At 41.0% G+C, this 26948-nt stretch overlaps 7 protein-coding genes across 9 annotated transcripts; 3 read left to right on the top strand and 4 right to left on the bottom strand.

The window, feature by feature from the left end:
* Positions 1 to 107: 107 nt before the first annotated feature.
* On the bottom strand, positions 108 to 5282 carry LOC104812329 (V-type proton ATPase catalytic subunit A). Its single transcript, XM_010539437.2, has 21 exons — positions 5194 to 5282; positions 4877 to 5024; positions 4431 to 4557; positions 4208 to 4263; positions 4070 to 4126; positions 3825 to 3936; positions 3692 to 3729; positions 3474 to 3575; positions 3199 to 3255; positions 3018 to 3089; positions 2842 to 2943; positions 2694 to 2756; positions 2475 to 2607; positions 2232 to 2338; positions 1957 to 2151; positions 1719 to 1805; positions 1528 to 1632; positions 1222 to 1319; positions 1037 to 1115; positions 788 to 876; positions 108 to 546 (listed from the first exon to the last, which is right to left on the bottom strand). The coding sequence occupies exons 2-21, from the start codon at positions 4952 to 4954 to the stop codon at positions 432 to 434; spliced, it is 1872 nt and encodes a 623-aa protein (XP_010537739.1). The 5' UTR covers positions 4955 to 5024; positions 5194 to 5282; the 3' UTR covers positions 108 to 431.
* Positions 5283 to 5810: 528 nt separating this feature from the next.
* Positions 5811 to 9214, top strand: LOC104812327 (putative pentatricopeptide repeat-containing protein At1g16830). 2 transcript variants are annotated; one of them, XM_010539436.1, is made up of 2 exons: positions 5811 to 8157; positions 8752 to 9214. In XM_010539436.1, exon 1 carries the CDS (start codon positions 6020 to 6022, stop codon positions 8000 to 8002), a length of 1983 nt encoding a protein of 660 aa, XP_010537738.1. In that variant the 5' UTR covers positions 5811 to 6019; the 3' UTR covers positions 8003 to 8157; positions 8752 to 9214. The 2 variants fall into 2 exon arrangements, with proteins under 2 accessions (XP_010537738.1, XP_010537737.1); XM_010539435.1 differs by having other exon boundaries at positions 8637 to 9214.
* A 1465-nt stretch (positions 9215 to 10679) lies between these two features.
* LOC104812326 (uncharacterized membrane protein At1g16860) lies at positions 10680 to 14604 on the top strand. The gene is made up of 5 exons (XM_010539434.2): positions 10680 to 10932; positions 11708 to 12652; positions 12995 to 13150; positions 13358 to 13569; positions 13905 to 14604. Exons 2-5 carry the CDS (start codon positions 11789 to 11791, stop codon positions 14095 to 14097), a joined length of 1425 nt encoding a protein of 474 aa, XP_010537736.1. The 5' UTR covers positions 10680 to 10932; positions 11708 to 11788; the 3' UTR covers positions 14098 to 14604.
* Positions 14605 to 14694: 90 nt separating this feature from the next.
* Positions 14695 to 17508, bottom strand: LOC104812325 (28S ribosomal protein S29, mitochondrial). 2 transcript variants are annotated; one of them, XM_010539432.2, is made up of 8 exons: positions 17093 to 17508; positions 16780 to 16892; positions 16498 to 16664; positions 15955 to 16166; positions 15617 to 15871; positions 15412 to 15498; positions 15155 to 15327; positions 14695 to 15071 (listed from the first exon to the last, which is right to left on the bottom strand). In XM_010539432.2, exons 1-8 carry the CDS (start codon positions 17414 to 17416, stop codon positions 14960 to 14962), a joined length of 1443 nt encoding a protein of 480 aa, XP_010537734.1. In that variant the 5' UTR covers positions 17417 to 17508; the 3' UTR covers positions 14695 to 14959. The 2 variants fall into 2 exon arrangements, with proteins under 2 accessions (XP_010537734.1, XP_010537735.1); XM_010539433.2 differs by lacking the exon at positions 16780 to 16892 and having other exon boundaries at positions 16980 to 17508.
* A 338-nt stretch (positions 17509 to 17846) lies between these two features.
* On the bottom strand, positions 17847 to 20013 carry LOC104812324 (ubiquitin-conjugating enzyme E2 35-like). Its single transcript, XM_010539431.2, has 7 exons — positions 19824 to 20013; positions 19672 to 19699; positions 19419 to 19505; positions 19068 to 19126; positions 18637 to 18678; positions 18471 to 18544; positions 17847 to 18301 (listed from the first exon to the last, which is right to left on the bottom strand). Exons 1-7 carry the CDS (start codon positions 19857 to 19859, stop codon positions 18166 to 18168), a joined length of 462 nt encoding a protein of 153 aa, XP_010537733.1. The 5' UTR covers positions 19860 to 20013; the 3' UTR covers positions 17847 to 18165.
* A 185-nt stretch (positions 20014 to 20198) lies between these two features.
* LOC104812323 (dol-P-Man:Man(6)GlcNAc(2)-PP-Dol alpha-1,2-mannosyltransferase) lies at positions 20199 to 23704 on the bottom strand. The gene is made up of 10 exons (XM_010539430.2): positions 23340 to 23704; positions 22718 to 22805; positions 22465 to 22624; positions 22037 to 22254; positions 21619 to 21914; positions 21425 to 21536; positions 21192 to 21330; positions 20754 to 20950; positions 20556 to 20645; positions 20199 to 20472 (listed from the first exon to the last, which is right to left on the bottom strand). The coding sequence occupies exons 1-10, from the start codon at positions 23618 to 23620 to the stop codon at positions 20341 to 20343; spliced, it is 1713 nt and encodes a 570-aa protein (XP_010537732.1). The 5' UTR covers positions 23621 to 23704; the 3' UTR covers positions 20199 to 20340.
* A 985-nt stretch (positions 23705 to 24689) lies between these two features.
* On the top strand, positions 24690 to 26480 carry LOC104812322 (epidermis-specific secreted glycoprotein EP1-like). Its single transcript, XM_010539429.2, has 2 exons — positions 24690 to 25357; positions 25623 to 26480. The coding sequence occupies exons 1-2, from the start codon at positions 24754 to 24756 to the stop codon at positions 26378 to 26380; spliced, it is 1362 nt and encodes a 453-aa protein (XP_010537731.1). The 5' UTR covers positions 24690 to 24753; the 3' UTR covers positions 26381 to 26480.
* The last annotated feature ends 468 nt before the right edge of the window (positions 26481 to 26948 follow it).

The raw sequence follows: 26948 nt of genomic DNA, 5'->3' as shown, positions 1-26948 counted from the left end.
ATTTAGAACATGAGTAGTTCCCTTTGGCTCAAATAAATTGTCGTATATGACTTTATTCGTAGGATTCACCAAACGGAAAGCAAGAGGAATAACTAAACACTCTTAGATAATGGCAGATTGGAGCAATAGCCAGAGCCAAATGATCCCTCGAGGGTTTCTGAATACAATGCCACTTATTGAACTTCAGTACAACAACAACATCAACAAACATTACATTACCTTCGCCTGAACCTTATACTATAGTCAAGAAACAAGGAATGAACTCATAAACAGAAATCAAACATATTACACAGGCAAGTACAGCTGTGATCACAGCCCAGCTCGATAACCGATAAATAAACTCCGACCGCGAATAATCGCTCAAAACCCGGATGAACCTCTTCCTCAAGGGGTCAGATTCACTTGGGGAAGTTTTAAATTTCCGGAACTGCTTATCGAGTTTCATCCTCCAGTGCACGGAAACCGGCTGTCAGATCCTCGTGCAGCTTCTTGAATTTTGCGACAAGTGCTTCCTCACCCTCAGCTGGGTCCTCAAACTTCTGAGACCTGCGGTTTGATGAACAAAAAAACGGGATTAAAATGCTTTCAATCCATATGTTCTGGATGTATAACAATTCAAACCATCCTACAGCCTGACCATAGAGCAGAGTAACTGAGGATGAATGTGTTCAAGTGAACAAATCTTGGTAATGTAATCATGTGCTATAATGACATCAAATGTGGATTTACCATGAGAATAGAAAAAAAAAATCATGGAGATACGATGAGAGTATGTGAATTTGCTTACACTAAACGGTAGAAGAGATCTCCCAAACGATGCTTGATGAGACTGTAAGTAATCTTTTGGCCGTCCATGCCAGCTGCTCTCTCAACCCCCTGTGCGTATCAGAAATACAATTGACATTAGAGAGCCCAAGCAACACTCGATATTTGATGTTGGGGAGGAAACATGCTATCACAATTACCCCCACAAAACGAACAACTACCACAGGCATGGGAAATACAGGAATAATTTATAATTAATGATCCATCTTACCTGATTAGCCAAGTTGTAGAAATGAATAATGTTGCGCATCATCCAGACAGATTTGTAGAATGGGCAGAATTTATCATATCTGTCACTCATCCATAAAAACACACAGTAACTGCTCTGTATCTCGTTGGAAAAAGTAAAGGACCAACTACTATCAGGAAAAAAAATAATAATAAAGAGAATCTTACGGTGTGAAGGCATTCTGGGCAAGATAGTCTTCCCTCAATAGCTTAGCCGTTTCCAGGGTGATCTTGTCTCCTTCAGCCAGAGCATCCTTTCCTACAAGCTGTAGCCAGAAAAAGTCAAGGCCTTAGGATCAGGATGTTGTTTCAGGAAGTCTAAACCTAATCAGATTGATTTCCTTCTAGAATCTGAGTCGACAGTACAGTGGGTCAAATGCGACCTTAAAAAACCTTAAGGATTAATCTCAAAACGTACTTGGAATGATGACAAGGGAAGATTGTATATCAGTTTAAGTCATGAGAAACATATACCTGGACAATTTCATTGAGATCATCTTCTCTCTGCAACACCTCACGGGCCTTTGTCCTGATGTTGATGAAGTCCGGATCAAACTTCTCGTAGAAAGATTCCAACGCCTGAAAAACCAAGAATCTTTTTACTTACACAAAAGAATGAGAACAATAGACGAAGTATCAGACAATAAGACAACCATGAATATTACCGTTGAGTATTTCGAGTACGAAATCAGCCAATTAACAGAAGGGAAATGCTTTCTCTGTGCAAGTTTTTTGTCCAAACCCCAGAAGACCTGCAGTGAAAAGCAAACAAAATAAATTGGTAAACATATCAAAGTTGGGGGGAAAAAGCATACCAGGTGTCTGACTCTTGAGTCTACCACCTTTATCAAGAGCCGTACATATATAACAGGACAAAAAAACAACCACAAGTACTATATTTACCTGTACAATGCTAAGGGTTGCAGAAGTCACAGGATCAGAGAAGTCTCCACCAGGGGGAGAAACGGCACCAACAATTGTGACACTTCCACTACGTTCCGGACCCCCAAGACATTTCACTTTACCAGCACGTTCGTAAAATGATGCCAGACGAGCTGCCAGATAAGCAGGGTATCCACTATCGGCAGGCATTTCAGCCTAAAAAACAAATAATTCAGATACATATAGAACAGAAAAGGTGAGGATCCATGCAGCCAAACTGAAACTGAAATCATTACCAGACGTCCAGAAATTTCTCTCAGTGCTTCTGCCCAACGAGAAGTTGAGTCTGCCATCATACTAACATTGTAGCCCATATCTCTAAAATATTCAGCAATAGTGATCCCTGACATTCGTATTATAATAAAGCTAAAACTTGTCAGAGGAGTCATAACCGAAGAGTTTGATCGGCAACAAGAAAGAAATCAGCTTCTTCACAAGCAATGAAACCAATATGCTTCAGATGGATGCCTAGAGGTTACCTGTGTAAATTGAAGCTTCACGAGCAGCCACGGGCATGTTAGAGGTGTTGGCTACAAGTGTTGTACGCTTCATGACAGACTCCTCACGGCCATCAGGCAACGTCATTGTCAATTGTGGGAAATCCATAAGCACCTAAATTGAAATAGACCATCAAACCAAATTTCTACTATTTCTGAAGTTACAAGCACTGGCACATTAAGATTGAGACAAGAATATACCTCAGCCATTTCATTTCCTCGCTCTCCACAACCAACATAGACAACAGCATCAGAGTTGGAGTACTGCGTATAAGAAGAAATTAGCTCAGGCAGGTAAACAAGTCCGATTACTGAATGAAAAAGACCAATATCGGGCCATGAAACCTACCTTTGAAAGTGCCTGACTGATAACAGTTTTCCCACAACCAAAAGCACCAGGAATGGCACAAGTTCCACCAAGAACAGAGGGGAAAAGGGCATCAAGGACACGCTGAAATCACGGAAAAAGCTATCAGCCAACAACACCTTCAATGAAAACAATCACCGTCAATATGAAGCATTTACCTGTCCAGTCAGTAGAGGAGTATCGGCTGCAAGCTTTGATGCAACGGGCCTAGGTGTACGTACAGGCCAGGTCTGCAACAAATTTCAGAAGCAAAACCAATTTACTATATGGAACAGAATAGCTCTAAAATTTTGAGCCTAGGTGTAGGAACTAGGAAATCTAAAAAAACCACAACAAAACCTGAAGCATAGTGAACGACTTCTTCACCCCCTGGAATTCAAGCTCAAGCACGGTATCCTGCAAAATGAAAATAACAGTCAAAATGAAATCCAAGGATGAGAAAACAACAACTTACTCGTGAGAACCATGACCGCACCATTAGCTATATATTAACTCAACATTAAAAAGGAATGTATTCCAGGGGGAAAAAATAAGACATTTAGAAATACATCCCTAAAAAATGTCGGTGTAAAAAAAGAGTTTTAAGACATGTTCACAGAAGCTGAACAACAAACCTTAAGGGAATATTGACCAGCTGGAGCAATGTAAGTGATCTTCCCCATGGCATCAGGAGGAAGGGCAACATGGTGTTGCATCAAACTGTTCTCAAAGACGGTCTGCATTTCAAAGGTTTCTTCGACTCTCAAAAAACCCATTTCCAGCGCAGAACAACAGACACGCAATAGTGATTCATTTTCAAACAATAGAAGAAAGAAGGGACCAATATACTTACAGCATACAAGTCACCACCAGTTATAGTGTCGCCCTCGCCTGCAACCAAGTTGAATTTCAGAACCATCAAGCTTCAAAAGGTAGGACACTGTGACCATTTCCAACATAGCTACAAATGCAGCATGAAATAATACCTAGTTTAGTTGGCTGGAACTCCCAAAGTGCATCTTTGTCAAGAGCCGGAACAGATACACCACGAGGGATGTACACATCACCAGATCTCTTTGCAATAGTCTTCAGAGGCCTCTGTCAAATGAAAATAAATGACACAAAAAAGAAAAAAACAGTATAAAGCCAATTCAATCATCAGTAACACCCTCCGCCAAAAATAAAGCACAAAATTTCATATATCAGACAAGATTCTAATTTCCAGCTGAACCTGAATTCCATCAAAGATATTTCCCAGAATTCCTGGTCCAAGCTCGACTGATAGAGGCTGCAAGTCCAGACAAAACTATGAGCTACTTGTAGATCAATCACCACCACAGAGACAAAAGCCAAAATGAATGTGGCAAACCTTGTGTGTCCGAAGGACAGGATCATTAACCATCAAACCAGCTGTCTCCTCGTAAACTGACAACAAAGTTTCCCATCAATTATGAGATCTTATATATGCAAAACCACATTACAAACGTTTGATCCAACAGCTTATTGAAACAGGTGACAGCATGCATTAACCAATAGCTATCAGAACGATGATTAAGCAAACCATATGACAAAGCACAAGAACAAGATGTAACCTTGGATTGTGGCAGAATCTCCCTCCAGCCTAATAATTTCACCGATCAATTTATCATGCCCCACACGCACTAGTTCGTACATAGCAGCACCAGCCATACCATCAGCGACAACAACAGGCCCTGAAACCTGCATCACAGTACTTAAAAGATTGTCAATCTGATTGCCTGAGCAGTGACTCGAACAGGAAAACGGTCAAATCACTGAAAATTTATGAATTCAAACACATCCTATGTTGATCAAAGATTCACACAGAAGTTACTTAACCAAACGAATCAACCTGTTCATCCCGACAAAAGAATAGCAAAAACAAGGACACCAAAATCGCAGACATATCCAATTCTCCACAGATCTCAACCGTTATCTCCATGAAAGTATATATTGATCCGCACAGAGACCCAAGTCATGAATAAACCAAAAAATTAAACCAGATCAACGAATAGTTTACCTTGCGAACATAACCATACTCGCTCTCCTTCTCGGAATCCTCGAAGGTGGTGAGCTTTCCTCCGTAAAACGCCGGCATTTTCTCAGACAAAGACAACCCGAGATTCGGATACTCGAACCCGATCAGACGAAGAAACAAACTTCAACTCCTGAATTCCGAGATCCGATCAACAACGAAAAACGAACAATAAGAAATCAGCGAAAACAAAAGAGAGATCGAACGAAAATCAAAAACCCCCCACCAACCAAGGTTTTGAAATCGAACTACTCGAAGAATTAGAAGGCCAGTGAAAGATCAGAAATGGAGAGAGATCATACCAAGTGAAGAAACAGGAGGAGTGGTCACAACACGAGAGCGGGTGCACGTACAATGACAGACTTGAAGGAGTTGATCTGATTGACGAAACAGGAAAAAATCCAGCGCGTGCAAACACATGATAAATCCTCGTGAGATCCTCTGTTTGGACGCCACGTGGCGCGTTATCATGGGCCAGCATATTATCTCGACTGTCACCGAGCCCATGAAGAAAGCCCGTTCAGTCGGTCGTTACGATCCAAATCATTTGGGTTTACTGCACAATTAAAATAATATGAATTCAAATAAATTAATTTAAATTTCTAAGCAGCCATTTTGATGCAAAGTTTAACTTCTTTTTTATTTTTCACCAACTTATTTGAGTTTATATTTCGACGGTTTAGATGTATAAAAAAAATAATCTAATTTATTTTCATGTTATAATCATTTAGCATTTTGGTTCGATTTTCGGTTTATGTATAATAATAGATACGTAATACCGGATTTCAAGAATTTATAAATTGATCTATAAGCAATGCTGGGTCGGATGAATGCGTTAAATAATAAATTTACTTGGAAAAAGTAAAATGCTTTCCAAAGAAATAACCAAACCAGAGGAAAAACCGGAAGTAAACCGAAATACAAACATATTTTCTTCTCCTGTCACTGGGACGAGACTTTGGCCAAAACCCTTCTCTCCTCTCTCTCGTCCTGTATTCTAGATTCTCCCCTCGAACAAACCTCGGTTTCCCGGAAAATACTCACTTTCCTGGGAAATTCGCCTCATGGTTTAAGTCTCTTCTCCGCCTTCGAGTAGTTCCGTACCATCGTTCTTTATGCGCGGGTAAAATGCTATGGAGATCCAATCTGACCACGCGGCACATAAGACACGGCGGAAAAACCCTCAAGGCACTGGGTTTTCTCTCCTGTTATCACAGTTCACCGAAGGTTAGTGAAACCCTCGAATTTTCTCGGGAAAATGCTAACCAAGACGGTGGATTTCAGGGAGTTTCTGTAAAGCCACTCAAGCATGATACGGTGAATTCTGTGCTAAGAAACTGTCCTTCTGATTTGCTTGCCCTGAATTTCTTCATGTGGTGCGCCAAGCAAAACAATTACTTTCACGATGCTCGAGCAATCGATTACATGGTCGGTGTTGTTGAGAAACTAAGTGTTCGATTCGAAGGCGTTAGAGGAATAATAAGGGGATTGGAAAGCGTCAGTTGTGTCATAAAGCCTCAGGTTTTCTTGCTGTTGATGAGAATCTTTTGGCGTGGAGGAATGTATGATAAGGTCTTCGATGTTTACGAAGGCATGCGTGATTTTGGTTTTGTGCCCAATACATTTGCTGATAATGTGGTCATGGATGTATGTTTCAAGCATGGTTGTGTTGATAAAGCCATTGAAGTTTTGAAGGAAACCCCGAACCCTAATTTCCTGAGTTTTAACATTGCATTGGATAATCTGTGCAAGATGGGTGATTTTGTTAATCTTAAGGTTGTTATTAGGATGATGATGAGGAGAGGTTTCTATCCTAATACCGTGACTCTGGCAAATATCCTCAATGGATTCTGCAAAGCAGGAAATGTCGCCGAAGGCTTTCAAGTTTTGGGCTTGATGATTCATTTGGGGATTTCTGTTTCTGCAAATGTTTGGAGTATGTTGATTAACGGTTTTTTCCGTTCAAGACAACCTCGGAAGGCAGCCAAGTTGTACAATAAGATGCTCGAGACTGGTTGCTGCCCGAGTATTGTGACCTATACCACTTTGGTTAAGGGGTTTTGGGAATGTGGGATGACTAGTGATGCTGTTCGTATGTTGAATACTGTGAAGTCTAAAGGATTAGCTCCAGATATTGTTCTTTGTAATGTCATGATAGATTTATTCACAAAGATGGGAAGATATGACGATGCTCTTGACGTTTTCGGCAGTTTGTCAGAACAGGAACTTGTTCCGGATAGATATACGTTTTCTTCCATAGTATCTAAGACATGTTTATCCCGAAGATTCGATCTCTTGGAAATGATTGGTAATGGCACTGCAATAGAATTAGATCTGGTTGCCTGCAACTCGTTTTTAAACTATTTTTACAAGACCAGGGATCCATCTTCTGCTGTGAAGGTATACAAACTCATGACAGAAGCAGGTGTTACTGTGGATAGCTATAGCTTTGTTGGAGTGTTGTATGCTCTTTGTGGAGAAGGAAGAGCTTCCTATGCCATTAATGTATATAATGGATTGGTGAAGAATTACCCTCGTCTTGTCGATGCTCATGTTCACACTGCTATCATCGACGGGCTAATAAAGCTCAGGAAATATGACCATGCAGAACACTTGTTCAGACAATGCATCTTGAAGAAATACCCCATAGATGTTGTGTCCTACACAGTAGCCATCCGGGGACTTGTCTTGTCAAGAAGGATCGAGGAAGCATACTGTTTGTTTTGTCGGATGAAAGAATCGGGTGTTTCTCCGAATGCAAGAACCTACGAGACTATCATCTGTGGTTTATGCAAGGCAAAAGACACCAAGAAGGCCAAACGATTATTACGAGAACTTGTGAAGGAAGGGATGGAAATGAATCAAGATACTTTGATCAGAGTGTATGAACTATTGTCTAGATCACGCCAAGGGTTCTTAGAATTCAGCTGGCTCTTCGAAACCTGGAGTTCGGGTACAATGAAAAGCTTAGGCAATTCTAAACCTGGGTTTGTCAATGTGGATTCTAGCATTGTAAGAGCCAAGAATGGTGACCCTTCAGCATTGGATGATATGGTAATGGATGCATGTAGGGTTGATGATTGGTCGGATATGGCTGCTTCAGCCGGTTGAGTTTAAGAAAAAAACACTTACAAACTCAGCTTTCTTTACCATGATGGCCTCAGAAGCGACATGGCAGAAACACAGCTTTCTTTAACATGGCCTCAGAAGCGGAAATGGCTTATCTGGGCTACCACGGCATGTCCATCCAGTTTTTACTCCTAAAGGTACAACTTAGAAAACCCACACACTCGATTCTACTTGCTTTCCTTCTCTGCATAGATAGATAGATAGATAGATAGATAGATACGGGCTTTTGTGAATTGACTTGTGTTGTATTGGTGTTTATTTGTCAGAAGCTGACACGATTTGGGTGGGAATGGGAAGTTTTATGTTCTCTTGCATTTTGTTGTATCATATTGAATTGATCAAATCCATGTTTACTGTGGTTTTTCGCTATGAAATGCATGGACTTTCATCATTGATGTCCTAAGGGAGTTAGTTCCTTCCTCGTCCGGGTCGTAATTGAGTCTTAATGAGCAGTTTGCTCCAAAGTAAACGCTTCTCTTGAGAATATATCCTTCAACTGATCCTTTCTTCCTATGTTCTTCCGTTTAGTTCTTACTCCGTGAATCTTCAATCTTTTTGTGGAGTAAACCAAAAAGATTTACAAAGAACCAAACCCTCTGTTTTTCTGTCATTACAGATACTGATGCTTAATTACAAGCACCCGTATGCTTCACTTTGCCATGTGGGTTTCAACTTTCAACGAGAAAGATTTACAGTCTGTTACTTGGTGTCATGACGTGAGTTACATGCAGATCCAATGAATAAGCTCTGCAACTCCATTGGCAACAGACAAAATCATGCAAACCGGTACAAGTGGTTTCCCCATTACCGTTCTGACCAGAAACCAGTTTCTCCGACCAAAACACGGAGAAGAAGATCTCGAGACATGATTCAGTAGATCGATGGAGATGAAAACGACAAGAATTTACTCGATTTTCGCTCTTTCGAATGTTCTCTCTCTCTCTCTCTCTCTCTCTCTCTCTCTGTTCTGTGTTTCCGTGTAAGAATAAGATCAGTGAGGTTTTTGCCGGCGGAGAGGGGCAGGTGGGGACATGACACGTGTCTGACGTGTGGGGGCCAGAAAACGACAAAAGACAGTCGTGGGGAGGCGGGCTTGCGTAGCATCCGAACGTGCACACGTGTACTGTTGCTAACTTCCATATCATTTCTAAACTAAAGCAGGTGTTTTAAATAAACCGGTTTGGTTCGGTCAAATTATGCAATCACACTAAAATCCCGGGTTGTTTCTGCAATTATGCATACCGGATCGAATTGCTTTGGTTATGATATAGTGCATGAGGCTCACACTTGTTTTAAACAAATATAACATGATTGTAATAGAAATGATTAAAAAAAATATTTAAAATATTCAAAATTGTAAAATAATTAATCCAAACCAACTAACTTTGATGTTTATATGTAGCTTTGGACAATGAAATGGGTTAATATCCATATAACAAATAGGCAAATGCTTGTGTTAGTTTTGCTTTTATCTGTCCGTTTAGACATTTCAATATTATGGTTCGTTTGTACCAATTGCCTATGAATAATTATGACAATATATTTTGTTTTAGAAAATTTTAATATACATATATATAATAGAATTGAAATTAAACACAATAAGTTTTATTTGATAATTTTAATAAATTAAATTGAAATTCGAGACTACGCATAATGGTGTTATGTAGTTTATGTTTATAACATGCAAAAATATAATAATATATTTGTATAATTTTCGGGAATTATGATATACATTTGAAACAATTAGTTATAACTGTTGAAAATTTTAAATTATATAACACATTATAAATTTTAATGACTCAATATAACTATGTAAAATGCAGAAAATTGTAATTTTATATTTTCCTTTTCTATAAAATAAATATTTAAACGTGTTAGATGAAATTGATAAATGGTGTTATAAATTGGGGAGCATTTGATGTGACCAATCATTATAGGTATATTTCACTTGACGTAAAAGAAAAGCCTTTTATATAATATGGCAAAACAAAGACGAACCAAAATTATGTAAGGCCTCAAAAGACATATTCATATTACCGTATATATATATATATATATAATTGAGTATTATTGAATTCAGATAGCGACAAATCTAATCGCCAAATAAATATAGGACATAACAGATAATCTAGAAATAAATTATTCCGGTTTGATGAAATATATTACCGGAAAACAATAATTCAAAATAAAATTAAAATAATCGCTTAAAGACAGCGAATTTGTCCTATATTTGTCAATTAAATCGCATCTTATAATTTGTGTCCTGAACTTGCAAAACTTGAACAAAAGTAAGTTTAATAATATACGATTATTTAAAATTAAATATAATTTAAAAATAATTCTAAAAAATCAATTAATAAACGTTTTCTTATTTAGCTCAATTTTCCACATCCGACAGAAACGTCCGCTTTATACACAGCACAGCAGTGATGAATATTAATAATAATAATAATAATAATAATAATAATAATAATAATGTTTATTGATGCAATTATACAAGGAAGTGAAATTTATGTATATAATCCAAAATTTTCGCCTTCAGAAAATTTGACGGAGACAGTAAAACAGACTAACAGAGTGTCCTTCCACCTTTCTCCGTCAGTTTGGTGGACAATAATTTTTTTTTAAAAAAAAAATCTTAGCCCTTTTAGAGAGAGAGAGAGAGAAAAGAAAAGAGGAGAGGAGAGAGAGGGACAACTCACCAGTTGTTGCGGTTCAAAGCGATCGAGATCGAGATCCACACGGAGACGGAGAGAGCGCTATGGAGATGGGATCTCAACTTATCGACTGTTGCTTCAGCTTAGTCTTGTTCTATTACTCCGCGAAATGCAACTACTTTCCCTGATAATTTTCTCGGCGTCCAAACAGGGCTCCATTTCCTGCCTCCTTGCGTTTTTCTCACTCACTCTCAGGTACCAATCGCCGCCGTCTCTTTCCATTCCCCTGTTTAGATTGTCAGCGAGTGATCGTTTGTTCCATTTTGAGATTTAGGTCGTTTTCCGTTTTCCTTCTGGTATAATATCTTCTGGGTTTTAGGGTTGCTTTGGTTTTTGGCTCGAAATCCCGATCTGGGTTCCGATTTTTACTCTATTAGTTCTCCATGCTTTACTATTTTGAGATTTTTTCCATATTTTGTCTGAGTATGTACTCAATTTGCTTCTAATTTTGGAGATCTTGCTGGTCCTCGCAAGTAGTTCCTAGGTTTCAAGTGATTTGCAGACCGATAATCCTTGGCTATTGGAAATGGTCATTAGGTTTTTGGTTTTTTCTGGTCCTGGCGCAATGGATTCTCGATAAATTTCTCTACTTTTGGTCCCTCCGATTCATAAGAATCGATTTTTGAGAAACTTAATGTAATTTAAGACAGCATTTCATCTGAAACGGTGTTGTAGCCCGTTTGATGCAGCAGACTCAGTGGTGTTGGATCTATTGGTTTGAGGTGGTGGTGCGGAAAAAGAGTAATTTTTTTTGGCTCAAAGCGACAGCTAATTATCCTTTGTCGTTAATTCCATATCCATTTGAGAAACTTATTCGGTTCTTGTATTTCCCTTCTATTTCTACAATTTTCCGACTTGACCGTGTGGCGTGTGTTTTATTTATTAACTTAACACAGGTCGTTAGCTTTTGCTTCCGCATACACAAACCTTTCTTGGTGTTTCTCTGATTTCTTCCTGTTTGTTCCTGCAGGACTTTGAAATCCTTAGGTTTCAGCATATTGCTTTCGGTGGTCGTCTAGTGCCTTATTCTGGGTTTTCTTGAGGAAACCAAATGGGTTCAAGATATCCATCTCACCAGCTCAGCAATGGGCTGTTTGTTTCTGGTCGGCCAGAACAGCCCAAAGAAAGGACTCCAACAATGAGCTCAGTAGCCATGCCCTACACGGGTGGTGACATCAAGAAATCAGGAGAACTGGGGAAGATGTTTGATATTCACACAGATGGAACTAAATCAAGGAAGTCTGGCCCCATACCTGGTGCTCCCTCAAGGACTGGCTCATTTGCAGCGGCTACACAGTCAGGTTCCAATGTGCCTAATGCCACCGGTCGTATGTCTGGCTCGTTAGGTTCTGCTGGGTCTGCTTCAATGAAGAAAACAAACTCTGGGCCTTTATCTAAACATGGAGAGCCTTTAAAGAAATCATCTGGCCCTCAATCTGGTGGTGCCACACGACAAAATTCTGGTCCTATACCTGTACTTCCAGCCACAGGTCTTATAACATCTGGGCCCATTACATCTGGTCCGCTGAATTCCTCTGGGGCGCCTAGGAAGGTATCTGGTCCTTTAGATTCGTCTGGTTCAATGAAGATACATATGTCTTCTGTTGTCCACAATCAGGCGGTAACGACCCTTGGCCCAGAAGATGATTTTTCTTGTATGAAGAGTTTCCCGAAGCCCGTGCTGTGGTTGGTGGTTCTTATATTTGTGATGGGTTTCCTTGCTGGCGGTTTTATTCTTGGAGCAGTCCACAATCCAATTCTCCTCATCGTTGTCGCTGTCCTGTTCACAGTAGTCGCTGCACTGTTCATTTGGAATATTTGTTGGGGGAGACGTGGTATCACAGATTTCATTGCTCGATATCCCGATGCTGATCTTAGAACTGCTAAAAATGGTCAATACGTGAAGGTCACCGGGGTAAGTATCCAAGCACTGCTTGCGAGTTTTCCTTGTTGTGACAGTGATGCAAGATAAAATGTATTCAGGTCACTGGAGTGGTCATTCGTGACTTCTTTTGGTTTCACGGGAATGCGGTTTAGGATCAGATATGTCACTGAAAGCATGCTATAGTTCTTTATGCATTTTGGGAAAAGTGCATACCTTTTAAAGTACTACTGAGCTTGCGAAACAAAAATTGGCTCGCATGACATATTATGGAAGGATAAACTGATCAATTCCATTGAGTTGTCAGGATGCATTTAGAATCTGTTAGCCATACTTACTCTGGTTATAACCTTACTTCTGTTTTTATTGATGAAGGTGGTCACCTGTGGTAATGTGCCGCTTGAGTCATCCTTCCACAGAGTTCCCAGATGTGTGTACACTTCCACCTGTCTGTTTGAGTACCGTGGATGGGGTTCAAAACCGGCTAATTCCTCCCATCGCCGATTCACTTGGGGATTGAGATCAGCTGAGGTTAGTGGCCCAAATATCTTTCGTGTTTTTTCAAATATTCTAGCTGATTTTAACGCTTCCCAAGGAAGAGAGAGAAATGGAGATCAAGTGATTATCTTGAATATTTCATTTCGTAGAAGATGCCATTCCTACCTTGAGCTATCACAAGGCAAAACTTCATATGTGAACGCCTCAAAACATGTACATGTGTTCTCCTACTCTATGCAGAGACATGTGGTAGATTTCTACATCTCTGATTTCCAATCTGGACTCAGAGCGTTGGTCAAAACTGGGAATGGTGCCAAAGTTACTCCTCTTGTTGATGATTCTGTTGTCATCGACTTCGAACCTGGAAGCGAACAAACATCCCCCGACTTTGTGAGGTGGTTGGGCCAGAAGAATCTGTCTAGCGATGATCGGATAATGCGGCTTAAAGAAGGGTAAAGAATCTCTCCTATTGATGAATACACTTCAAATAGTTTAGAAAATATAAGAGAATATATAGGCGATACACACTAAATTCAATTGGGTAACGTTGGATACATTCCTTGGCCAAGCCCTTACCTGCAACACTTAAGAACATCGATGGGCTGGGGGGTACTCGAAACGATAATATATTTTTGGTCTGAGCACTTTTCGATTCAAGTATTAAACTGTCTTGAAAGGAGTAGCTCTCTGAGGTGTGATGGGGCGATAAGCACTACTGCAATGATTCGCAGAGTAACTCCTAATGTTGTGAGGGATATAAAAACAATGTCGGGAAATTCTTTTTCAGGTATATAAAAGAAGGAAGCACGGTGAGTGTAATGGGGGTGGTGCAGAGAAACGATAACGTGCTAATGATAGTGCCACCGGCAGAGCCACTGGCAGCCGGGTGGCAATGGAGGAGGGGCACATTCCCCGCCAGCCTCGACGGCGTTGTGTTGAGATGTGAAGACTCATCTAACGTCGATGCCATACCTGTGTAGTAGTAATCCCCATTCTCTCTCTCTCTCTCTTCCCTCTTGGTCGCAGGTGAAATCATCACACTCTTCACTCAGGTTTCATTACATTTTTCATGAATCTGGGGAAAGTTCCTTGATGTGGGGGTTTCGCTTTGCTCTACCGATTCGTCCTGGTTGATATGGTGGTGTTTTTTTTTTCTTTTTTGTAGTGTTTTTAATTTTTCAAGTTATTACGGTTAGGATGATGGATGATGTTTCTCTAAGATGAATGATTTCTTGTCTCGCCTTCGTCTTTGTCTTTTTGCCTTTTGGTTTGTATAGCTCTTCAGAGGCATTCTTCTTTTACTTTTTTTAAATTCTGGACAGGAACCTTTGCGTCTTCTCTAAGGGTGTTCATCTGTGTTTCTCCTTTTCCTAAAACCTTCTGGTGAAACGAAACACACCCACCACTCTTCGTGTTCGTTTGGGGGGAAAACAAACATATTCGTTATGCTTTGTTCATTTTTTTTTTTGCTTACATTGTTATTATTACTTTCTCTTCTCTTGTTCTCCCTTATTTTCCACATAGTTATTTGATATTTATTTAATCATTTGCTATTTATCATTCTTTTGCCCCCAAGAAACACAACGTGGCCGGAGACTTATTTCAATTTCATCCAAACCTGTCTTTTACAGTCAAAACGTACACTGACGCTACATGGTGCCAACAAAAATCCTCTTTGAAAGCAAAGGGCGTATTGAAAATAAAAACTTCAGCAAAGAGTAAATAAATCTCTATTCACTCTCTTCTTGTTGGATGACTAAATTGGAAGACACACCAAAAAGGCTGTGTACTAACTCTCCATTCAAATCACTAATATGTTTGCCTCTTTCCGGAATTGTGCCATCACCGCATGAAGGGGAACAGCCACCGCATCTCTGCTCCATTTCCATTCGACACATAGTATATCTTCTTCCAGTTTTCCTCGGAGAATGCTTCACGCTGAACTAGTCTTTGCCTGCATCATCGAGTACAGTTCAAAAGCAATCAAATAGTGGCTTTGGATTTTGGATTAAGCTTGAGAATGGTTTAGGTACATACCGAAGGTAGTAATGGCAAATTGCTTCTGCTTCTTCCAAACTGTATCTACGGAGATCTAGACGGGCACCAAGTGGTACATCTGGCAAGTCTTTACGAAGTTTTCCTACTGCCGTTGAATGAGAGAAAGCACCCACCATCATGTCATCATGCATCATACTCCTGAAAGCGTTTACCTGAGAAGAAGGGGTAAAACCCAAATCAGAAAGCCAAGGGGATGATGCCATATGAGCAGGATCAAACGTCTAAAGAGTACTGACCATTGTAAGTTCTCTGGCGTGTATAGGTCGACATGAACGAGGTGTTACAGGCTCCTCGTACTCACTGAATGTGAACCAGTTGTTATACTGAACACAAGAGTGAGAAAATGAGTAGCAGAAGCATTCATGCAACACAAACAACTACTAAGGGAAGGAGCCGAAAGTCAGAATCCTTATATCATGAAGGGTAAGTAGAAGAACTAACTTGATCAATTGCAATCAGCACAGGTACATCTTTAACAAGTGAGAGCTCTTTCCTCAGTCGAACCACCACACCAACAGCTGCGTGATTGCTCTGAACCCCCATTTGCACAAGGTCAAACAGTGTTGACTCTTCGGGAATTAACATAGTGTCTGCTCCTTTCATATATCCAACACCCGAACCCTCTCCAAGGGGAATGGGGTCAAATATTTGGCATGGAAGTTCTCGTAAGCGGGATTCATTGAACTTAATAAAATCCTACAGGAAGCACATCTATTAAAAATGCTCTTAACTAACAATTAGCAATTGTGGATTTAAAGGGGAAAGCAGGAAAACCTTGCCTTGAGAACATTCTCAGCTTGTAAAGGTGTATCCCAAAGACCCGTTTGTGGATTCTTATAGAAGTAACCACCATGAGTCCAATCACGGCCTTTTGGTGCATACAAAACTAGCCAGCCCTCATCACGTGCCCAATGAACAAGCATCGCAAGAGCAATACTCTTTCCACACTTAACGGGGCCATCCAAGACAATTTGTTTCCTGACGTTTGAACCTTGGGAGAAAAAAATAAAGTTGATTCATAAAACTACTTGCATTACAATCCCTCGGAAAAGAGGGAAATAACGCGACTGAGTTTCAGAATAAGGAGGAAAACAGGTAGGATAAAACCAATAAATTATCCTACTAAAAAATTCAAAATGCAGCCACAGCTAAACATTGCACTATCCAAATTCTGCACGAAAAATCGAATCATATGCACATCAAGGAAAATACAAACACCTTTGATCAAAGTGTTTCCATCTTTATTCTTCAAAATCGTTCACAAAGCAACAAAGAACCTAACTTGAGCCAGAAATGAAACAGAGTATCAACAAAGAACACACCTTTACTGTCACTTGGCCACATGGGAGGATCTACAATGCGTCTGAAATTGTCTCGCAGAGCCAAGAAACCTTTTCTCACAAGCAATGCAGGCCTCATTGACTCCTTGAACTCCTCTTCCATTCCTGAAGGCAATCCCTCCGGCAAAACTCCTCTCAGCGCCGCCTCACTATCATCCCCACGTGTCAAAATATATCAGTACCACAATAACATAACCACAACGGACACAATCACGCACACACGCAATCGATCCAGCCAAAGTTAAGTAAAACAGAGTGAGATACTTGAATTTGAAGTAGGAGCAGGCATCTTTCTGCGAGAGCTGCGAAAGGGTAGCTGTCGATGTGAAGAGAGGCCGTCCATTGGGACCCACGTCGAGAGACGGATTCTTCTCGTCCTCGGCCAGTCTCCGCGCGCGAGCAGCCTCGAATTCGTCGGCTCCGGCGGCGATCCAGCCAAAGTTAAGTAAAACAGAGTGAGATACTTGAATTTGAAGTAGGAGCAGGCATCTTTCTGCGAGAGCTGCGAAAGGGTAGCTGTCGATGTGAAGAGAGGCCGTCCATTGGGACCCACGTCGAGAGACGGATTCTTCTCGTCCTCGGCCAGTCTCCGCGCGCGAGCAGCCTCGAATTCGTCGGCTCCGGCGGACCCGACCTCGCCTACGTCGGCTCCGGCGGAACCGGGATTGCCACCTTTGGATTTGGATTTCTTGCCATCAGCCTTCTTCGCCTTGCTAACGTTCGCTTTGGTCGACTTCGACGAGGAAAAGCATCGGTGAATATGGTCCAAGGTCGGGACTAGAGCTCGTCCGACGGATACTGAGGACTCAGCCGGGAAATGACCGGAGATATCGATTCCGAACCATGAACGCCGGTGAGATCTGAAGCTCCCGACGGCGACTCTGACGGCGAACCTCCACATCTCTTCGGTCGCTCTCTATCTCTCTGCGTCGAGGTTTTAGGGAGGGATTTGGGGTGCGAATCTGGTGCTTCGCCGAAGAGCTGACGCAGAGAGGGAGGGGCAGGATAGTAATTACCCGTCTGAGGTAAGGGTCTTTACGGAATTCAAGATAATATCATGGGCTTGAATGTAGGCCCAATACTCACATCATATTGGGCCGTGATTTCCAGTTTGGAGAGAGGTGGGGAGATCATGCCGAGTGATGGGAACATGATTTGTGATTTGTAATCCTGAACACGTGTCAGTTACCCAACTCTTTGGAGAAACTCGAATCGAACAATTCAGATCTTAAGATTCCAGAACCGATGGGGCAAGGCAGGGTGTAAAACGGATCCGGCCCGGTCCGGTCCGGCCCGTGAATCCCTTCACATTTTCTCAAACTTCAACTCGGTACGCACTCATAGACAGCAAGTTTTGGAAAGGCCGCCTTCTCTTGTGAAGCGAGTATCCACAGTGATTTTTGACCCAAAAAAAAAGAAAGGGCCTCCCCTTCGAATCAAGCACCTCAAGAGAGAGTGATTGCAAAATAACAAACACTGATAAAAAGACGAGTCTTCAGCCTCAACCCCCTTAGTAGCAACGCACACTCAGTGTCAGTGATACTACTACTGTCTGAAAGGGAAGAGGAGAGAGCCCGGAAATTAGATTCCTTTATGAATCGGATTCACTTGTTGGTGTGATTTATTTTTTAGGGTTTCTCTTTCACCCGGTCACGCTGCGCTTGCGTATAGGCGGGTCCATTTCTTCGCTGTTTCCACGGCTTCCGCCTCGTCCGTCTTCCAATGCTTAGCGATGTTTTCAGACAGCGGATCGTCCGGGTTTGGCGCACTTAGAAGAGCTTGAATGCTTCATGACACACACACACACACAGAAGAAAAAAAACTACAGCATCAGCCATGATCATAACGTTCATACTCAAATCACCCTAGTAGGGAAGATATTTTCAACAACAACAACAACAGCAACAACAAAAATTGAAACTTGATATAGCTGGTGAGAATCAGTGGAATTATACCTTAGCAGCACTGTTCTTATTTGCAGTGCAGGACTCCACTTATCTTTCAGAATATCAAGGCAAATCCTTCCAAGCTGTGCAAAATAAACAGAGTTCGTAAAGACAGGCAGATTTGTTTGCTGTTTGTTTGCAAGGTAAATTTCATAAGAAGAACTCGAAAACATACCTTGTCAATGTTAGGATGGTATATCTTGGTGAGAAACCGAACCTGAAACAGAGCAAGTCGTAAGTAAACCACCTATATCATATCGGATACTAGAACTCGTGAGATGAGAAAGAATACTGGAGACAATTACATGTCAAGGAACAGACAAACATAAACATTGGCCGCTATAACAAAAAAAAGAGGGTAATTTCAACAATATTACATAAACTAGTACTCTCAGCAATCATTTGACACTATCACATTAAAAGCTTTCAACAACATTCTAGCATATTCCTTCACTTCCGGTTGGATGACATATCAATTACATTGACCAAGTTCAAGTTACCATGTATATATATGTGTGTGTGTGCGTCGAAGAACACGGTTAAAACTTCAGAAATGTGGAAGAATAAAAAGGGCAAGGAAAACTCACAAACAAGTAAATGACTTACCTTGGGAGCTGCCATAGGATATTCTTCAGGCAAAAAAAGCTCCAACTTGAAAACTCCTCCTAGAGAGCATACACCACACAACGGAAATTTCTTACACAGCAAATTTTTGAAAGACAGAACCAAAAATATCAAAAAACTTGAGATTTCATTTAGTTGCATAAGCTGACATTTATCACTTTCTTTCATCATCATATATCAATATATCCACCAACCTTTTGTCTTTGAAATTGAATAGCTAACAATGATCAACCCAGTTCATTGGCAATCAAAAAGCTTGGCAATACTCCCCAGGAATTTCAACAGAGGAAATAAGCAAATCGACAACGAGCATTCTCAAAGATAAATAATTACCTTCATAAGGAGATTGTGAAGGGCCGAGAATCATGACATTGAAGTACCGCATATTGTCCTCAGATGGAGAAGCGCTGATCCCAGGAGCTGAAAGGATCCATTACAAGAACCTCCATCAAAATCGCCTTTTATCTAAATCATTACTAACAACGAATTTCGGACATAAACCCGAAATCCATCAATCAAATTCCCATTTCCGGCCAGAATAATCAATGATAGAACTCAAAGAGCTAGAGCGAATCGAAGAATTTACCCGGTTCACTTAGCAGACGCTGAGTTTCCTACCAGATCGCCAAGACAACAAAAAGGTCAGACCACAAGTACAAAATTCGAAGATGAAGATCAAACAAAAACATCAGGATAGATTGGCGAAGAAATGGAGAGAAGAAGATGAGAAAAGGGGACCTTAATGATTCTTCTGGGCAGATTACTGTTCGCCATTGTCGCGCACTATGTGCCAAACGATCTCACAGAGTTTAGGGTTTTTGAGAGAGAGGTTATACGAAAGACGAAGGCCGATGAAGGAGGACACTTGGTCAAGAGGTCTGACGTGCTCCTCGATGCTTTTATTTTCTGAAAAATCAAAATTATATTCCTTCCTCGGCTTTTAATTATTGATAATAAAACGTCGCCCCTTAATCCTTTCTACTGTATTCCATTAACATTTTTTAATTTAAAAAGTCTTTATTTTTAAGAATAAATTTTCCATTTTTCCAACTTTTAATTCAAAAAAAATATATCTAATTAATTTACCATCATGATCCTATTTTTTGGTCGATAAACGATCAAACATTCAAACACGATGGCAAAAGAGGAAATGGTCAAACTGTGATTAGTTAGACAGCTTGGTTTCACAAAGGAAGGAGCAAAAGAAGAAGGCTTGCGACTAAAGAAATTTGTTTTTCTTGTTGGGTTTAGGAAACTATTTGGGAACTCTCCTAAGCAAAGAGTACTTGCCGAATACATTTTTCTCCTGCCACTTGTACGGTATGAAAAACGACCTGTACGTCGCCGGCGACAGCTCCCTGTCCAGATACGGCAACACCGCTATCGGCTGAAACGGCCAAACCCCGAGATGAATGTTATTAACAATACTCTGTGACTCGGAAACGTATGAAAAGGTTCGATCTTTCTCACCTCCCATGTCGATAAGTCGCTTCCACGGTACGGGTAAGGCCTGCTAAGCTGCAACTCGACGAGGAATGTACACGCTTCGATGTTCCTTAACTGAAAACGAGGCGGAGAAGGGAAGAGATGGGTTAGTCGGAAATGAATCCGAAATTTCAGATTTTGATCAGAATGGTGGTTTCGGAGGAAAAGGGTGAGTGGATTTACGTATTGCTCGTCTGATGCCTGGTTCTTGTTGTTGAAGTATGGAGGTGATGAAGCAGTACCACCAAGTGTGTCGTTAAACGGGAACGGAAGAAGACCCCGGAATCCATCATCGATCCATCTTACTTCACCGATGAAGCTCGGGACAAAAAACGATGACGGGTACCGATGCCATTCACTTCCCACGCACAGAACAGAGCCTGCGGAAAAATCAAAGCCAATGATAATAATCCAATGTTCAGAAACCTTTGATAAAGAAAATTCTTCTCCTCTAGTGTTATTGAGTTGGCTGCCCATACCGAAAACTTCAATGTAGCTTGTTTACCGACTCAGAGGAATTTAACGAGGTAACCGACAAATGACATCGGCGAGATATATTTCGACATGCTTAAATCTTAAGGATCTGATATTCCGGTTGAAAATATATGCACATACATATACCTGGTTCTACATCGTCGTGGTGCTCGAGTAGCTTGTAAATCTCCAATGGAGCGGAGTAGCCATTAATCAGAGAGAAGGTACGAGCATGTGAAACACATAATATAAGGCCCAGAACCACAGGCCGGAGGTATTTAGCTATCTGCATTTTTAACCGAAAATACAAGAAACTTCAATCAACAACTATTCTCGGGAACTACCAAACGCAAAGGGTGTTAACTGAAAAACACACTCACTGTAACAAGGAGACTATCCTGCCGGCTATACTTGTCTCGGAATAGTTCTGGAATGTTCTCGATAACAGCAGAAGCAGAGACACATATAAGAGGGTATACCGGATAAAGGAACCTGAAGCAATATATTCAAAGTTAAAACCATATTACGGAAACTAAAATGCAAGGAATTCGAGTTGTGAGATATTGAAGATTACCTTTCTTCTTTGTGTGGCTGAAGAGACATGAATGCCAGCCAAATATACATAGGTGATATCACGACAAGAAGATCCCAGTTATACTTTCTCCTGATAACGGGATACATACCAACAAACAATATGGCCAGAACAAAGCAAAAATTAAAGTTGTTAAACCCGTTTCTCAGATAAAATGACGGCCCTTCAGTACCATAGAGATGGCTCTCTCCACCTCCCAAGACATTGTATATTAACAGATTCATAACAGAAGATGTCCGTCTTTTGTAATAATAGAAATCCACAAGTACTGAGAGTCCCTGGAAAATGAGTCCAAGTATTAGAAAAGTATCAAAAGTATGCATCCAATTGAAAGTAAACTCAATACAACAATTACCGCAATTTTCACAAACATATGAAACTAAGCTTGATGCTGACTTACGAGGAGAAAAGCAGAGGTGACAGCGCCAGAGATAAATGTTTGCTTGAATCTTTTAACCAAAGCATAAATCGTGATCGGCAAAAAGGCAAGGATGGAAAATGGCCAGCCCAGAATAACCCCAACGGCTGCAACTGCAACAGCCATAGCGTGTTTCTCGAGAAGAAACAATCCCGACGAAAGACTCATGGCATACATAGAAAATGAGCTAGGGAGGAAACCTGGCCAATCCCAAGGCAACATTACTCAGTAAAAAAATGAGAAGAGAATATCACATTTAAGCAGGGAATCACAAAAATGCAAGCAAACGTCAAAGTAATTAATATTTCTAAGATACGAACGAATTGATCAGGAAATCCAATACCAAATGCCCATGAAAATGCATAAGGATCAAACAACAAGACAAATCAGACTTTAGATAGAGCACTTACTGGTGCTAGCAAAGAAGCACCCACTGGTAAGGCAGAGCATTGCAAGTGCATATGTAGCAAGACGTTTCCCATACTTTCTGGAAAGTGCAACTACCAGAACAGTGTCTGAGACAGCAGAAACAAGACCGAGAAAGAGTCTCACAGCATAGAACACTCTAACCTGCGAACATCATACACACAAAACCGATACAGTTAACTCCAATGTATAGACACGATAATTAGAAAATAAATCGGGAAGAGCGAAAACGCTAACCTTCTCGTCACCAAACCACCAAGAAGCAGGTCGACCCACCAGTTCGTGGAAAAGAAGGTATAAATATGATCGGAGTGCAAACTGGGAACTGCACAACACGAAACAATGGATCGATACTCTATTTACATTTCCACGAAATTCACCCAATAACCATCTTTCTGGATATTAACATCTTTATACGTGAGAATGCACCACAGGACAGTCGATTGATAAGCGAGATAAAGCTGTCGTAACATTTCAAGTGAGCTGAAGTAAAGCTATCAAATACAAAATATGTAAGAAGATCGTAAACAAGAACATTCAGATTCGAAGGATATACAGATAAAGAACATTACTTCAGCAGCTACACTCACAAAACAAGCTCGATAAGGACAGGTCACATCCATAAGACAAAAGTTATATATCCACTCAAATCGACACAACTTCACATCTCAACTATATGATTGCAAAACGAAATCAGAGACGTTTCCGTTTTCCACTCTTTTTCCCAAATCTTCACTCAAAAAAGCTACTCCTGGTGGCAACAATCATTGACATCCACATGGACATATAGAACCGCCATTTCCGTTCCTCCAATAGAACCATTACGACGCACATTATACAACATGAATAGACGCCGCACCTGTATTCCCATGTCTGAAACCCCGATTTGTAGAGAAGAAAGTGGAGAGGCTCCCAGTAATTAAACACCTCGTCGCAGTCATGGACGATGTTCGAACTTGCGCTCATGTAACGAAGATACCCAAGAGCCATCAATGGCAAGAACCACCGCAATCCGCGATCGTCCGCCGCCGCATCGCCGCCGTCAGATCGTCCAGGCTTGTCAGTCTTCGTGTACGACCTCGTCGACGGAGACGGAAGATCGGACGGCAGAGCACGCCTCTGACGCGTCGTTAGAGCCATCTAACGCTGGATCTCCCTCTCTCTGTGAGTGAAAATGGTATCGGCGAAGCAAAACCTCCCTTCTCGGCGAAGCAAATGAAGACGACGGTTTATTCAAAAGTATCTGAATGAATCAGAAGGTTCGGTGGGAGAAAGAAACAGCCCGCAAGCCCATAAAAAAACAGGTTTAGTGAATTGGTCCATTATTAATCATAGGCCCGGCCCATTTATCGCAACTCATTTATTATATTTTTCTTAATAAATACATTTTTTTATACAAAATCTCATGATTACCTACCCTTACAAATTGAGACAAACTGGCCACCACCTACACTTAACCGTCTTTCACCGGACCTGGCCACTAGACGTGCCTAACGTTCGGGCCGTAGATACATATAATACTATGACCTAAATTCGGGCCATAGTATTATATGTATATAATACTATTATATTATAGATACATATGTATATACACTTTTCTGTTTTTAAATTAATTGATATGAATATATATCCAACGGGATATCCCCACCGAGCGCGTGCAGTAAATGCAAAACCTAACACGTAAGTCCGTAGTCCGCCTACCATTCGTCCCACCAGACCCACGCCATTCATCTCTCCCTCCTTTCCATTTTCATTTTTTCTAAAAATAAGCCCATGTAGCGTATTCTGATTTTGATTTTTTTTCGTTTACATTATTTTTTATTCAAATTCTAAATTTTATAAAAAAAAATTATATCGATTTGATTTTTATCGAATCAACTTTTGTGTCTAAAAAATCATTTTTATTTTTTTTAAGATACTTTCAATTTGGGTTCAGTTTTACATCACCAAATCAATCAAACTATGCATCCCCTACTTCAATTTAAAAAAAAAAATGTTTAGAATCGAAAGTGTATATAATATACGAATATTCGAAAACCCCGACCAGTCAAATGAAATCTTATCCAACTTTGATCCGCCTGGTTCCCCTCTGGATCCGATCTCATTTATTGAAATCCGCAAGTTGCATTTGACTTTTCAAAACAAGACAGCAGAAGAAATATCACACGTCTATACATCCGAACATATATATACACACACACATATATCATCCTCCTTCAAAAACCATCTTATTACATCATCATCATCAACAATCTAAAAAAAACAGAACAAAGATGTCACCACTTCACATATTCGTAACACTAGCAGCAGTGATCTCCGCTACATTAGCACAAGTTCCTCCCGACAAGACATTCACGTTCGTGAACGAGGGCGAGTTCGGTGAATACATCATCGAGTACGACGCCAGCTACCGTTGGATCGAGACCCCGACCCAAAGCTTCTCTTCTCGACCGTTCCGGTTGTGTTTCTACAACACGACCCCGAGCGCCTACGTGTTCGCCATCCGAGCCGGTCTCCCCAACGACGAGTCGCTCATGCGGTGGGTATGGGACGCCAACCGGAACAGCCCTGTCGGAGACAACTCGACGCTGTCGCTCGGCCGAGACGGGAACCTGGTATTGGCCGAGGCGGACGGTCGGGTCAAGTGGCAGACCAATACGGCCAACAAGGGCGTGACCGGGATGCGAATGTTGCCTACGGGCAACCTCGTACTCCACGACAAGAACGGTAAGTTCGTGTGGCAGAGCTTCGACCACCCCACCGACACTTTGCTCGTTGGTCAGTCTTTGAAGGTTGGCGGCGTCAACAAACTCGTTAGCCGTAAGTCCGATCTGGATGGCTCGGACGGTCCGTACAGCATGGTCCTTGACAGTACAGGTAACAAACAAATGTATTATAACTAATAAATACTAATTAATTAATCTCTTTGTTTTTTTGGTTAATAATATCGTATATTTAGAGTTTTATATGTTACTCTGTTTTCTATTTGATTTAAATTTATATTGTATTACAGATATTTTTAAAAGAAAAACACCTTATCTATTTAAAAAGTTTACTGAAAAATAATAATAACAAAAATTGTCACGATTTAAATTCAAAATATATATTAAAACCCGATCCGAAAAATTATTTTTAAATACAGGTTTAACAATGTACATCAACAAGACCGGAACACCTCTCGTATACGGTGGATGGACGAACAGAGACTGGCGCGGGTCCGCGACCTTCGAGGTCCAGCCCGAAAACGACAACTCAACCCTCCCGGTCGCGTACGAGCTCATCCTGACGCCCGGCCCGCACCCTCCGACACCTTCCCCGACCAACGAGCACGGCCGTAGGTTACTCCAAGTCCGACCAATCGGCAACGGCTTCGGCACCGTCAACCTCAACAAAGTCAACTACAACGCCACGACGTCGTTCCTGCGTCTCGGCTCGGACGGAACCCTAAAGGCCTACACTTACTTCGACAACGTCCGGTACCTTAAATGGGAAGAAACCTTCTCGTTCTTCTCGACGTACTTCGTCAGACGATGCGGCCTCCCTTCTCTGTGCGGCGACTACGGATACTGCGACAACGGCATGTGCGTCGCTTGCCCGACAAGCAGGGGCCTGCTCGGGTGGAGCGAGGACTGCAAGGCCCCGAAAGCCACGCAGTTCTGCGGGAGCAAGGGCAGAAAGGTAAATTACTATAAGATCGTGGGGGTGGAGCATTTTCTCGGGCCGTACGTGGACGAGGGAGAAGGGCCGATGGCTGTCGGGAAATGCAAGGAGAGATGCGACAGGGACTGCAAGTGTCTGGGTTACTTCTACAAGGAGAAGACCAGAAAGTGTCTGCTCGCCCCTCTTCTCGCCACCCTCATCAAAGATGTCAACACTTCTGTTGGTTACATCAAATACTGAAGCAGGCGTTTATATCAATTATTGAGAATAAAATCCTATATATATTTGTATTGGTGAGTATGTAGTACGAGAAATAATAATAATAATATTCTTATGCTAAGCTAAGCTCGATATATATATATCCATTAAATAGCCTTTGATTTGCTGTGGCTTGGATACACACACACGCACCACAAATTACCCATCAATTTATTGCACAACTTTTTCTGAATTTGTGGCATGTAATGATTTTGTCTTTTTCATTTTCTCACCCGGGTTGTCCCTTTCTCTTTTATCTTTTATATTCTATAATTATATATGTTAAGAGGGCCAGATCTAGATCAAAGTTGGACGGATCCCAATCTATATACAGTAAACTACAGGTCTTGTGGAATGCCCAACATGGTATGCGCAAAGAGTGCTCTAACCGGGTTCGAATCTCCACACAAATCACATAATATAAAAAAAAAGTTATCGTCAAATCATACGTGATTTCAACAGATCTTCCATCAACTCTGTCAAATCCAATTCCATCTAATTCTAAACGGATTATATCTAAATATGACAAATGTTTAACATGAGATTAAGA

This window comes from Tarenaya hassleriana, unplaced genomic scaffold (assembly GCF_000463585.1).
Source record: "Tarenaya hassleriana unplaced genomic scaffold, ASM46358v1 Cleome2, whole genome shotgun sequence".
In the NCBI taxonomy this organism is placed as follows: domain Eukaryota; kingdom Viridiplantae; phylum Streptophyta; class Magnoliopsida; order Brassicales; family Cleomaceae; genus Tarenaya; species Tarenaya hassleriana.
This window is presented reverse-complemented; position numbering and strand designations above follow the sequence as displayed.